The sequence below is a fragment of the Anser brachyrhynchus genome, assembly GCF_964034855.1.
Source record: "Anser brachyrhynchus genome assembly, chromosome: 7".
Taxonomy (NCBI): Eukaryota; Metazoa; Chordata; class Aves; order Anseriformes; family Anatidae; genus Anser; species Anser brachyrhynchus.
In genome coordinates, this window is record NC_137701.1 from 24,057,274 (window position 1) to 24,070,256 (window position 12,983).

The 12,983-nt window shown below is 36.7% G+C and overlaps 1 protein-coding gene across 5 annotated transcripts in view; it reads left to right on the plus strand.

Annotated features, from left to right (window-relative positions):
- DPP4 (dipeptidyl peptidase 4) overlaps positions 1–12,983 on the plus strand; it is a 39,210-nt gene that overhangs the window by 18,245 nt on the left and 7,982 nt on the right. For 2 of the 5 annotated variants that reach the window (XM_080601255.1, XM_080601256.1), the window contains 10 exons: positions 2,286–2,390; positions 2,494–2,561; positions 2,744–2,797; positions 3,259–3,383; positions 4,454–4,501; positions 5,005–5,103; positions 7,063–7,132; positions 9,689–9,883; positions 10,761–10,815; positions 12,223–12,322. In XM_080601255.1, the coding sequence (XP_080457381.1) occupies positions 2,286–2,390; positions 2,494–2,561; positions 2,744–2,797; positions 3,259–3,383; positions 4,454–4,501; positions 5,005–5,103; positions 7,063–7,132; positions 9,689–9,883; positions 10,761–10,815; positions 12,223–12,322 (919 nt within the window). The other 3 variants (XM_080601257.1, XR_013954006.1, XR_013954007.1) reach the window with 3 other exon arrangements.

Genomic DNA, 12,983 nt, shown 5'->3' on the forward strand with positions numbered 1-12,983 from the left:
CAGTCTTTCTGCCACCTCCAGAATGATCTAGGGGATAAAACATTAAGAAATGTATCCTATAACCTTCAAATTGAATCGGAGGAGAGGTTTAGAGGACAAGAGTCAATTTTAGTGTTTCAGGTTCTCCCTGGTTTGTTCAGGAACAAACAATTCCAGGTTCTCCTTGTTTGTTTTCCTTTTTGTTATTGTTTTGTTTGTTTGTACATTTATTTATATTTTTCCTCAACCCCAAATATCCATTGGAGAGAACTGGGGACAAGATGCATACAGCTGACCAGATTAAAATTTTCATACACTTCTGCCAAAGCAATTGCTACTGTCTGGATGATGTTTTCCAAGCTGCCTCTCAATCCTTTTGTACATGGTAAAGAGTAGGCACCTAATGAACTACACAGAAGATCTGGGGGAAGTGAAGCAGAGATGCAAAAGTTCAGACTTGGAGGGAGAAATGAGTTTTAGAGTTTTTGATGAGAACACAGAGTACACTTTCCACTCCCGCATTTTCCACACACTGATTATGCTTTAGTCACTAATTCACTTTTGAAGTCAAAAATGAAAGTTTAAAGAAATGCAAAGAGGGAGGCAACAGCAGGGATGAAATCATCCGCAGTATGAAGATGAGAGATCAACCCACCTGCTGTCAAATTTGATATGGAAAGGAAGGCCTTAGCGCTGACACATTTTGCTTCTCTGCAGCAAAGGCTTCACAATTAGACAATGTGATGATCAAGCTGCAGACTTTGTAAACAGTTGTGCAAAATGAGAGGGCAAAATGCGAGTCTGTGCCATTAAACTAGGTTGTTGGTTTTTTCTTTCTTTTAAAGAGACAGCCCACATCTTAGGAGCTGTTGGAAGGAAAAGATAATCTCACTGTATGGTTCTTGGATTTGAGAAGGGAGTGGAAAGTAGGGAGGATTGAAGAGTGGATAAGAAAGATATCCTTATGCCTTACTATTCTTTCTACTTACAGATGATAAAATGATACTTGACTGATAAGGCATGTTTTAAAATAGATAACATATATGTATGCATGTGTGTATATACACATGTATTTATATACATTTCATATGTTTTATGTACACATTTATGTATACATGCATAAAACATGTACTTCTTTCTTTCTTTATATCCCAAGTATTTTATTTTTCAAAAAATAGAGATGAAATTTTACTTAATTTAAGAATGCTCAGAACTTTCACAGCCTGTGTTACTGCAGTAAGGTTTCCAGTTCATGAGCTAAGTTAGAGCTTGCTAGTTGAGTTGAAGGAAAGTCACCCTGTGAAAAAGCAAGACTGTGGTAGGAGAGAAATTAGCAAAGTATTTGTCAGGGTGTTTTGTGCAAAAATATTGCTAGGAAAGAAGGTGAGACTGTCTGGAGAATGTCTGTGAGGGTGTCTCAAGTTTTGTCATTGCTTACGGAGTGACCGGAGGCAAGTCACTTTATCCTTCTGTTTCACTTTTCATTTCAAAAATGGGTATAACATCTCAGAGAGATGGTGATGAGTCTATTGGCTAATTAATGTTTAGATGTTTTGTACACATATTACAGAAATAGCTTTTATTTCACTTGACTCAGTTTAATTCCTGTTTTTCTCTTTACCATGTGGAGCATATCCAAAATACAGTCAGTAGAAGGAATTAACTCATTTCCATCCCTCCAAATTGATAATTGGATAGCTCCTTCATGAACATATCATTCCAGTTTTGCTCCTCTGGTGTTTTGTAATCACCTACTTCCTAGTAAAATATCCTCTTGAAAAGCATCTTGTTTTCTTTGAAAAAGGGGGGATTTTTTTTATTGTCAAGCTTAAAAAAAAAAAAAAAACTTCAAAGTTCAAAGATGTGTTCACAAATGTGTGTTTTAAAAGGGAAATTCAAAGAAAATGTGCTCGCAGTGTTTACATTGCTATAGGGCACAGCTTCATGTTGAACAGAATAAAGCAATGACTTTAAAGGTAGAAGCATGTATTGTTTCCTATCATTTTAGGAAACAAGGAACAGCTGTTGTACTTCAATTTCAAGAGAGGTAAGGAAGGGCATCCATCATTACCAGAGGATTAATACTTGGGAAATTCTGCCCCTAAGGTGCTAGGAAATATTTTAAGTGTTTTTACTGTCAGGGTAGTAGCTGCAGGTTCTACCTACTAAGTCAGCAGGCAAAATATCTCAGTGAAATATTGTTTTAAGTATTGAAACTTCTGTTTAGAGATATCAAAACCTAAATTTATCATTTTGGTTTTGGAGTTTTGTTGTTTGCTTTAATAGACATCTCTCTGGTGTTCAAGTTTCAGCCATCTGTCCCTTACTTTGCACCCGACAATACTACCTACTACAAAGTCTTCAGCAATGCAGGAGGATACAAGCATATCCATTACATAAATGGCTCAGAGGTAAGCTAGAAGTTGTAGGACTGCCACTTCTGACTTGTGTTTCTGCTGGTGATGAAGGATCTTCATGTTCTAGTTTTTATCTTGCCTTTCTTTCCCCCTCCAGGCTCCAGTACCTATTACTACAGGAAAATGGGAAGTAATCAGCATAGCAGCTGTAACCAATAACTTTTTGTAAGTATTGTAAGTAATATATGGCTTCATATCAGGAGGTCTTGTAACAATCAAGTAGGAGGGAGAACGAGCAGGTGCTATTTAATTTAGTAAAAATCTGATCTAAACATGTGAGATAATCCTTTAAATATTGTAATGTATTTTAAATACTTCACCAAAATCAATATGTTTTGCTCTTCTAGATACTACATTAGTAATGAAAACAGTGGGATTCCAGGAGGAAGAAATCTTTATAAGTAAGAAATGTGTTCTACAGTATGAGTAAGAACTTGTTAGTGAAAAATTTTAAGAAAAAGTATTATGAAGTAAAAGATTGGGATGTTCATAGTCTAATGTGGGATTCCATATACAATATTTAATTAAAATCAATATAGAAGTATAAACTGTAAAAAAAAAAAAAAAAATAGTATTTTTCTGTAAATTTAGTTGATAAAGGGAAATTGTGGAAAGAAGCAACAATCCTTAAGCAACCTGCCCCTAAAGAAAACCTCTCATGCTTTACTTTTGCTATGATAATTCCAGTATTAACTAAACACAAAAAATTAGTCTGCTTTATCTGTTATTTATGTCAATAAGGGCTTTGCTTTTGAATTGTATCATATTTCATTGTCATCTTATTTAAAAACATATATTTTTGTTTAGCACAGTTTAAAAAAAAAGTCTTTTATCTCTGAAATGAAGCTCATCTACTTTGCAGAGTGCTCTTGGAAAGCAGTCCAAATTCTACTAAATGTGTTAGCTGTGATCTGAATCAAGAAAGATGCCGGTATTATTCTGTGTCCTTCAGCAACGATGCACAGTATTATCAGCTAGATTGTCATGGTGAGTACATCCAAAATTAATTGACAAACATGACTCGCTGTTTAGTTGGGTGGGGAAGTTCACTTCGTCAAGATCTTGATACGCGCTGTATAACAATTATGTGTGTTGATATCATTGGATAGATGCATTGGCAGCAGAAAAACATACTCCATCCTAGGCTTAAAAGCACCTTAATAACAATTACAAGGTTAAAAAAATGATAGTCCGATCCATTAATGGACCTGAAAAGGGTGACAAAACATTCCTGTCCTTTGTGCAAGCCTGAATCTCCTCAGGCGCTGCCCTTATAATAGATGCCACGTGCAACGTTCTAAAAACGATAGTGAACTGCATCTACTACAGAGCATGTTGAATGAGCAAAACCAGCATATCCTTCAGATTAAATTTCCTTCATCACAGTTGTTTTGTGACAAAGGGAAGTAAAGCCTTACTTCAGGGCCAGATAATAGATGGAAATTTCTCTGCCAGTGAGTCATTTGCAGACTGGAAGTCATTGGTAGTGCTCTGTAGGAAAACTTGCTTCTTTTTTCCAGGCTGTTCCTATAAAGCACTGCACACAGTTGTGCAATCTGAGGGAATGTGCTGTGCATGGAGAGCTCTGCTGGTAGAAGCAAACTGGAGGATCTGAGGGCAAGGCAAGCAATAGGCTGGGTGAAGGGAAGTTCTCTGTGGGAACAAAATTAAGATAGGTAGTGCTGTTCAAAGAATCCAGTGAGTATAAACATATGTTATGCACTGGGACTGCAGTCTGTCTCTGACCTGTAAGTGCTTGTACTAGGTAAAAGGGATAAATTAATCAGAGGGTGGGGAAAAACAAAATCTTCCTTAAAATTTCCTCCTGAAAAATATGTACCTCAGTACCTCACAATCACATGGTTTGCCTGCAAAATAGTTTGGATATTTTATGTGATGCTGTGGTTTGAGTTTGGACCCCAATAACTGAAAATGCAGTCTCTGCAGATTGGATGGAAATGCATCCTGAGCCTTTGTGATTCCCCGACTTCCAATTACTTTGAGAGTTTTATTTTGAGACTGCGTGCAAACATTAAGGTTTTGTGCTCTGTTAACAGGTCCTGGCCTGCCCATGTCTACTCTGCACAGAAGCAGTGATGACCAAGGTGTGAGATTGTCTTAAAATATGATTTGTGTTAAACCAGGAACTTGCATTGGAAATTTATTTTGATTTTATTCTCATTGCTTAGTATAATAATTAAAACATCTCGGTTTTGTCTGAAATGAAATTTACCCTTTCTTTCTCTACTATAGTTTACCAAAAGGATAAACTATATAGCTCAGCATGCATTTATTTGTACATTATTTAACATTATTTTACATTGTGCTAGAAAACAGTAAGTAATGCATGTCTTATTTACTGCATAATTGTTCATTTTTTGTGAAACTGCAGTTAGATGGAAAATGCAGAAACTTTGCTAAATTACTGAAGAAAAACTATACCATAAACATTGAATTATGAGAAGAAAAACAAAAACTGCAGTAAACTGAGACTGCAAAGTAGGTTGCCATCTTTTCAAATTGAATTTTAAAGTGGTTCATAATTAGCGAGTAACATATTTGAAAATAAAATGTTTGTTCTTTGACTCTTATTAAGTCTGTCGTTTAGTCCTCAGGTACTTGGAAAATAACACTGAACTGGACAATTCATTGAAAGATATTCAGATGCCTTCAAAAAAAATTGACTTCATTACTGTAGGTGGATACAGTAAGTTCAAAAAACACACTTTACTTTTTTCTCCCCATTTCACCAAGTGTTTCAAGCTTCTCTGCTAGAAAGCATGACAGAAAGGATGGGTGTAGCAAATATTTTTGCAGTTACTCCATACTTTGAGGCAAGACTTCTTTTTTTTTTTAATCCCCAAACATTCTGATCTAAAATAGGCTTCTTTTTTTTTTTTTTCCCATAGCATAGTATCTTGGATATTTTCATGATGTGGCTTAGCTCCCCTTTCTTCAATGACAGTTACCTGAAAAATAGCAGTCTCTACCACCAACTTTTTTTTTTTTTTTTAAAGGGGGGGCACAAAGTTAATAAGCATGTTAAATTAAGTTCTGTATTCAAGTAAGTCTTAATTTACAGGCACAAATCTATTTGGTTGGTTACAGCAGGTGGGGACAGTGGAGGAGAAATACAGTTATTATTGAAAAATGAACATGCAACGTAAGAGGGGAAAGCTTGCAAAACTATTTAGGCTACACTTCAAGATTACCTTTGACTTTCTGTTGGAGAATATTTTGATTGAATAGTCACATTGTTGAAAGCATGTTCATGCTTCAAGATTGCACCAACTTCTGAATAATGAAATGTTAGAAAATGAACCAGTAACACTTTGCTAATAGTGCTTATATTTGCGTGTCTGGGTACAGATGCTTCCTTGGCATGCTCCTTGGCTGAGGAACATCAGATAGAATGGCAGTGGTAGGCCTGGCACTGTCTAAACTGTTCTTGCTCCAGCCTTTGCTACTAGCTTTTCTCTTCATGACAAACTTCTTCCTGATAAATGAATGTTCTTAATGAAATTATATTTTACAAACTTTATTGATTTCTCTCAATGATTGTGAACTGTTCTTTTTGATGCCTCCCTCCTTCTGCTGTTATCTTATTTATTTAATAACTGTCTTTGTGTTTTCTGTCTTTTTAGTCACATTTTTACTAGGGCTAAAGATGAAATCTTCCAGGCAAGATGGAGGTTTAAAGAGGAGGTTTCGTGCTGTCAGTTGTGTATTCATCTTTTTATTCCTCTTTGTTCTTACTACTTCATCTCTTCAGGGTAAAAGCTTTTGGGTAAGGGGAATCTATTTTTAATGTCACAAATAGGAGAAATAAGTCCATTTATGTAGTCCTACTTCAAGTTCTGAGTCTGCTTGCAAATCCATGTATGTACTTATCAAATTAAAGATGATTCCCATGACTATAGAGTACACAGATGATGGAAAAGGAAAAGTTAGGTGATTTTTTTTTTTAATGTTCAATTAAGTCTTACAATTTTTTTCAGTGTTTTGATGTCTCGTATTTTCATATCAGGACAAATTCCTGTAATACTTGCACTCTAGCCATTAATGCAGCGCGGTCCATCATCATTACTTCATGCTTCCTTTTCAGTATCCATAATTTTAAAATCAATGAGCAACCAATCAAGCCAATTGCAAAACTTACCTGGTGTGCATTTAAAATAATCAGCTAACTCACTGACACCTTTGGTACAAAAAGTAACATGGATGGAATCAGAAAAATGTTGCTTGAGAAATAATAGATATTTGGGTATGTTTCTGTGGTGGTTTGCAAACTGTTGTGCAAACCTATCTGGTAGGTGGTTAATATTTAGAATTTAGTGCTGGAGAAAAAATAGGGTAGAGAAACATTTGTGAGCTAGTGTTAGATTTCCCACTGCAGACATACCTAATTTTATATGTAAGTGTATAATGCTACAAGACAGCATGTTGATTTCCTAAATTTTATTATTATTATTATTTTAAACACTCCAGTTTCAGACTTTCTGCTAACTTTGCTGTAAAATATTACTGACTAGCTAGGAACCTTTATATATTAGGACGGTTCAGGCAGCTATTTTTTAATTGACTCAAATGTCCTTGTATAAATTACAATGCATGTTGAATTTTTTCACTGGAGAACTGACCAAAGTCAAACTCTCTTCATTTTTAGACCTGTGGTATCAAATGATACTGCCTCCCCATTTTGATTCATCAAAGAAGTACCCTCTGCTCCTTGATGTGTGAGTATTCGAGTTACGTGGCAATTTCATGTTAATAATCACTTTCATGTACTTCAGATTCTCTTAATAAGATTAGAAAACATGCCAGTTCTTTCCCAATTACTTCTTGAAGGAATTTTAAGAGAATGAAAATGAGGTGTATCCCAGTTTGTGATAGATTCCTGTACCGTAAGATGATGTAATGTTTAACAAGTGCCTATTTTGCAGGTGGCAGTGAAGCAGGCATATTCTGTATCTTAATTAAAAGCCAGGATGTTAGTGTTAGCTTACCACCTTCTCTGCTCTTAGAGTTCTTTAGGAATAATTTTGAATGAAACTACATTCCAAAATTAAACCTTTAATAAGCTATTTATCTTAACGCTAAAGTAGTAAGTATGACATTGCATTTTCTCTGTGATGTTTGACTGTCAACTGGTGTTGGCAAACTGCATCCTATGGTCAAAATTGTATTCGTTGTTTTTTCTTAAATTCGAGACCTTAAAAGTCATAATTATAAGGTTTTAAGATTTAGCCCCTTCCTCACCCAAGTATATCTGCTAACTGAAAACCAAATTAGATTTTTGTCTGTGATGAAAAGCAAAGATGTATTTTTCTTTTTTCTTTCAAACATTGGGCACAGCCTTTCCTTTATCAACTCAAGTAATCCTGGCTTGTCTCACTTCCTCAAAATATTACGTGAAATCCTGGGAGAACCTATTAGTCAATAAGCAGTGTTGTGAAGTCTGGAGGAAGTGTGCTAAGCCCTTAACTTTAAAATTGAGTAGGTTTAAACACCTTAAGTGTACCTTCAGTGCCAGTCCCGTATGAGGTGAGTGATGATGTGCAAGCATGGACGCTCATCAGTAATTGCCCAAATGCTGAAGGGTGCAGACCTAAGGAGCTGCTTTGGCTTTGCTGCTTGTTTACTGTATGAGCTGGCTGTGCAGCAGCATTGTAAGGAAGAAGTGAGTAGCTCAAGAACCATTGTCTTTTGTCTGTGACTGCTTCTGGAGCATCACCTTACTCTGCAAAATATCTGTTGTATCTGCTTTCTACGTTTTGGTAAAATGACTATCTTGCAGCTTATCAAATTCAAGGGGTAAGAGAAGAAAGTGAGATAAGCCATGTCAGGTCAAGCCGGTAAATAAGCTAATACAAAGTTGTATTTACCATGGCTTGCCTATCCTTGTGTCAAAAAGATGAAAAAAATATTTTTTTTCACAAAATCATTTTTTTGTCGGGAAAAAGAAAGCTGCTGTTTTTTTGAAGACCTTACTCTCCTTGGAGAGGGCTGACCAGACCTTCAGACCTAAATCTGAATTTAAGATGTGAGAGTTATTCGCATTCAGGTGAACAAATGACCAGACTATTATTCTACTCATTTTTTTCTATTCTGAGAAACAAACTAAAAGCATAAAACAAGACATGTCAAACAGACTGCAAACACATGCTTTTTCATCCATTCTTCCTCAAGCATTTCTGTTCTTGGTGGTATGTTTTCTTCTAACTGGAAATTACTGAAAATTAGCAATTAATTACAACAGAAATGTTAACCTTTTCCTTTGTTTACCAAGAGATGACTCCTCAAAGAAAGCAGCTGTTAATTTTTAGATACATCTTTATTACAATGCTACCAAATTATATTATATAATTTTTGCCTATTGAACCTTTTAATGAGCAGTTAATGCTCTTTGCTTGTTAAGATTTCGTTTGGTTTTGGTTCTGTTTTTATCAACTTACCTGTGCCTTTGTCAGGATCACTTCTGCTTCATAGTGATCTTAAGAAATTCCTGCAGCAGTGAGAGGATCTGTAGTGTACAGAAACAAAGTTAGATATCGAGAATTCCTAATAGCTTTTCTTTGCTTTCAAAACTGGGAAAAATGGGTTATAGAGCAATAAGACCCACTTACTTGTTCATTTCTTACTCTGGTGGGCCTTCTGTTGGACAGCAGCTAGGGAGTGCATTGCAAACATAATTTTACCATCCAGGTACTTACTCTGATTTCATAGTGCTCAAGTGCTTCCAAGTACTTTATTTTAAAGTTACAATTTAAATCTTTTATTCCTTTTTCACAATGTGTGTAAAAAATAGTTTGCGTAGACTGTAAGGAACACTTAATTTCACTGATGAAACAGTAAAAATGCAGAAAGTAGATTCTTTTTGTTTTCCTTTAGGTAAGGCTGTTTGTTGATTTCAGACTTTAACCAGATAAATGAGTAAATGGAACAGAAATAGCTGTACATCATCACTTTGAAACTCAGATATGTCAAAGCATACAAGGAAGAATTTGGTTCAGATTTCTGATAAGCTATTTAAAGTCAAAATCAAGAAAGTTTCTTATTACAGCAAAAAGCAATAAAACAAAATTCAAATTTCAAAAAGCATATTGCTTTTAATGTCCAAGCAAGTACCAGTGTGGAGTCAGTTGGTGATGCTTTTCTTTTTCACTCAGTCTAGTTTAAAAGTTCGTCCTTCTTTGGTTGCTGAAAATTGTCAGGAATAACTGTGCTTCAAATGCTCGATGAGAGACTATGTGAAGACTAAATGCTTGAATTCTGTGGGACTTCTCATCCAGGTATGCAGGACCCTGTAGTCAGAAAGTAGATTATGTCTTCCGGATTAACTGGGCTACGTACCTTGCAAGTACAGAGCAGATCATTGTAGCAAGCTTTGATGGCAGAGGAAGTGGATACCAAGGGGATGAAATCATGCATGCAATAAACAGAAAACTGGGAACCTATGAAGTGGAAGATCAGATTTCAGCAGCTAGGTGAGCTACAGTGAAATGGTCAATAAGTGTTCCTTCTTTTCCGTGCTTACTGTGCAGGGAAACAGGTGAATGTTTTGAATGGTCATCTTGAAATTACTGGCTAAAACATAACTAAATTCTATGTTCATTTTTTTAGGATGTCATTTAAGGGCCAACCATCATCTTATGCTTAAAAAGAGAGGAGTTAAGGTTTTAATAACAAGTTTACCATATTGCCGTTTTTATAGAGATGATAACTGTCACATTATTAAGTAAAGCACACTACTGTTGAATGGGTAGCTAAAAGTTTTACTCCAAGCTTTTTGCAAGTTTGTGTAGTGACTGAGACTTGCATGTGCTACAGTTCCCAGCATTTATATTGTAGTTGATCTTCATCGCTTGATTTGTGCTGTAGAACCTCACTGAACTTAATGGTGTCAGTATGACTCTGAATCATATAGAATTCAACTTCTGGGGTTTGCTTTTGGGGATTTTAAAATGTTAAGGAGTTTAAACAAATGTGTTTCAGATTTTTTTGTTCTTTTTTAAACCCTCACTTGGATTTATAGATGTTGACATGTCCCTTGCTGCTGCAATTTGCGTGTGGCTTTTTTACTTAAAAAAAAAAAAGGGGGGGGGGGGGCGGGGGGGGGAGAGAGAAGTGTGTGTGTGTGGGGAGACGGGCAACTGAGGGATCTAACTTAATTCCAGCAAGTGATACAAATATCAGTGGGTGTTCAAGTGTTTTTGCAGACCTTCCAGGTTTTACAGTCCCTGTGAAGTGGGACATGCTTATTCATAGAGGTGAAAAGGGCCAACATGATGAAAAATAGGCACATCTGTATCATGGCAGAGACCTGCAATCCATTAAGCATTAAATTATTCTGTTTGCTTTTAGAAAATTTTCTGAAATGATCTTTGTTGATAAGGACAGAATAGCTATTTGGGGTTGGGTAAGTACTCAAATTAGTTTGGCTGGCTTATTATTTAATTGTAACATTTTTTCTGGTGTCAAGGGGTGTTTGTTGCGTGCTTTCTGTTTAAGTATGTGCAGGATGGCATGCAGGATCTTGAACTAAATTGCTGATGGTGGGCACCAGTGAATAATTGCTTGGTGGCAAGATGATGATGTCAGTGATTCCCTTAGTACCTTTTCTTATGGGGATAAACACATCTTTGTAGTATGAAGTCAAGTGTATAATGAACTGTAGCAGGAGGGATTTTTTTTTCTGCAGAAATGGAGGACTTAATGCATTCCCATCTTACTTCTTATGAGTCTCAGGATGACTAGTTGAAGAGCAGTCCTCCTGGGGCTAGGTTGGGGGTTACGTATCCTGGGTATCGAACCTGTGGGTCAACAGAATTTCTTTTTCTTGAGTTTTCAGATTGTCAGCCTCTCACTAGGTACATTCATTTTGCCAGGTTAGATAACGTATTCATACGTGGGTTTTTACATGTAATGTACATGTAATTACCCATACATAGATAATTAGTAAGTACATGTGTTAGTTTGCTGATCTCATTGAGAGGACTTGAGTATTGAAGTTGGAGCAAACATGTGGCTTTGAACTAAAGTTAACCATTTGCCTGTAATCTGTTTTCAAGACAAGAACGAGATCCAAAAATTGCTCTTCTTTTTGAATGTGGGTGGTCACATTTTCTTAAATAACCTCTTCAAACTATAGTGAGTGCAGTCATTTGGGCAGTCGGTGACATTGTTTAGGTATCTTGCTGCCTGAATGCTCAAGTGTGTCAGATATTTACTCATCTGTGTATCAGGATAGACTGCAAGTGAATTTTCTGTGCATACCAAGAAGTGTATTGCTGCACAGTTCCTCCCACAGACTCAGCAGAAGATCCTTCACTCCCCAGTCACAGTCTTGCTCTTGACGCTTTGGAGGAGAGTTAGCAAGTGAGCTGCCGTAGGCCTACTCTGAGGGAGTTGTAAATTTTTGGGTGCCCTGGTGCAACTACTCATCAAGCGCGTTGTGGGCCTCCGCTTTTCTTCCACCCACTTCACCAGCATGGAGAGGGACACAGCGGTTCAGCAGTGTCTTGTTTCCTGTCTTTCGCTGCTGCCTACGGTGCTACCAAACACTGTCATTCCAAGCTGAGTCACAGTTCAGTGGCGTTTGCACCCCTTTTCCACAGCAAGCTCTCATTCATCAGAGCCACAGCTGCCATGCGCTGTTTGATGCCTGTTTCCCCCACTGAGCAGGCTGGGTGAGATCTGACCCAAATTCAGAATGGAGTTCATTAATATGAAAAACGCTGAGCCTATAAATGTCTGATGAACCGTTTAGCAGATGGGCCCCATCCTTTTCTTTCTGACTAAAATAACAGCAATGTTTTCTTCTCAGTCTTATGGGGGATATGTGACCTCCATGGTGCTTGGCTCTGGAAGCGGCGTGTTCAAGTGTGGAATAGCGGTTGCCCCTGTGTCACGTTGGCAATATTATGGTATGTGATGGCTTCCTTGTTACAAGGATTCCCATATGTCTTGCAGTGCACATGCTGCAAAGTGTTGATTCATAGCGCAGAACTTTGATTATCTACTAGATGCCATGTAAATGCCATTTGGTCTGTTTTTATGAACTCATGGGTATTGCATTTCAGAATTAAACCAGTTTCCTAAATCTTACTTCTTATTTTAAAAAGTCAGATCCACAATTCCAGATAATCTCTATGACCTTTAATGATGAAAAATTGTTATAATATTTGTAGTAATACCGTAATGTGTCTGCAGTTTTATTCCAAAGCTGCCACGTGTTCTGAGGAGCTGAGACCAGTACTGAATGTCAGCAATCCATCATTAGTAGACTTTGTGTATTTAAAATGCTACTTTTTTAAGAAGAACTGTGAGACCTAACATCAAATTTCATGTCCTCAAACTTGTCTCTTAAAATGACAATAGAATTTGAATTTCCTCTGTATTTTTCTTTTTAGAGTGTAAAATCCGGACTTTATAAATCTAGTCTTATGAAAAGCTTGATATGAGCTAAAACTGAACAAATGGACTAGTCTATACATGCCTCAGGCTTATACTGTGTAAGGTGGTATATTGCATGAGGCTATAAAAACAGTTGTAGGGGACCTCCTCCCAGATTAAAAAAAAAAATAT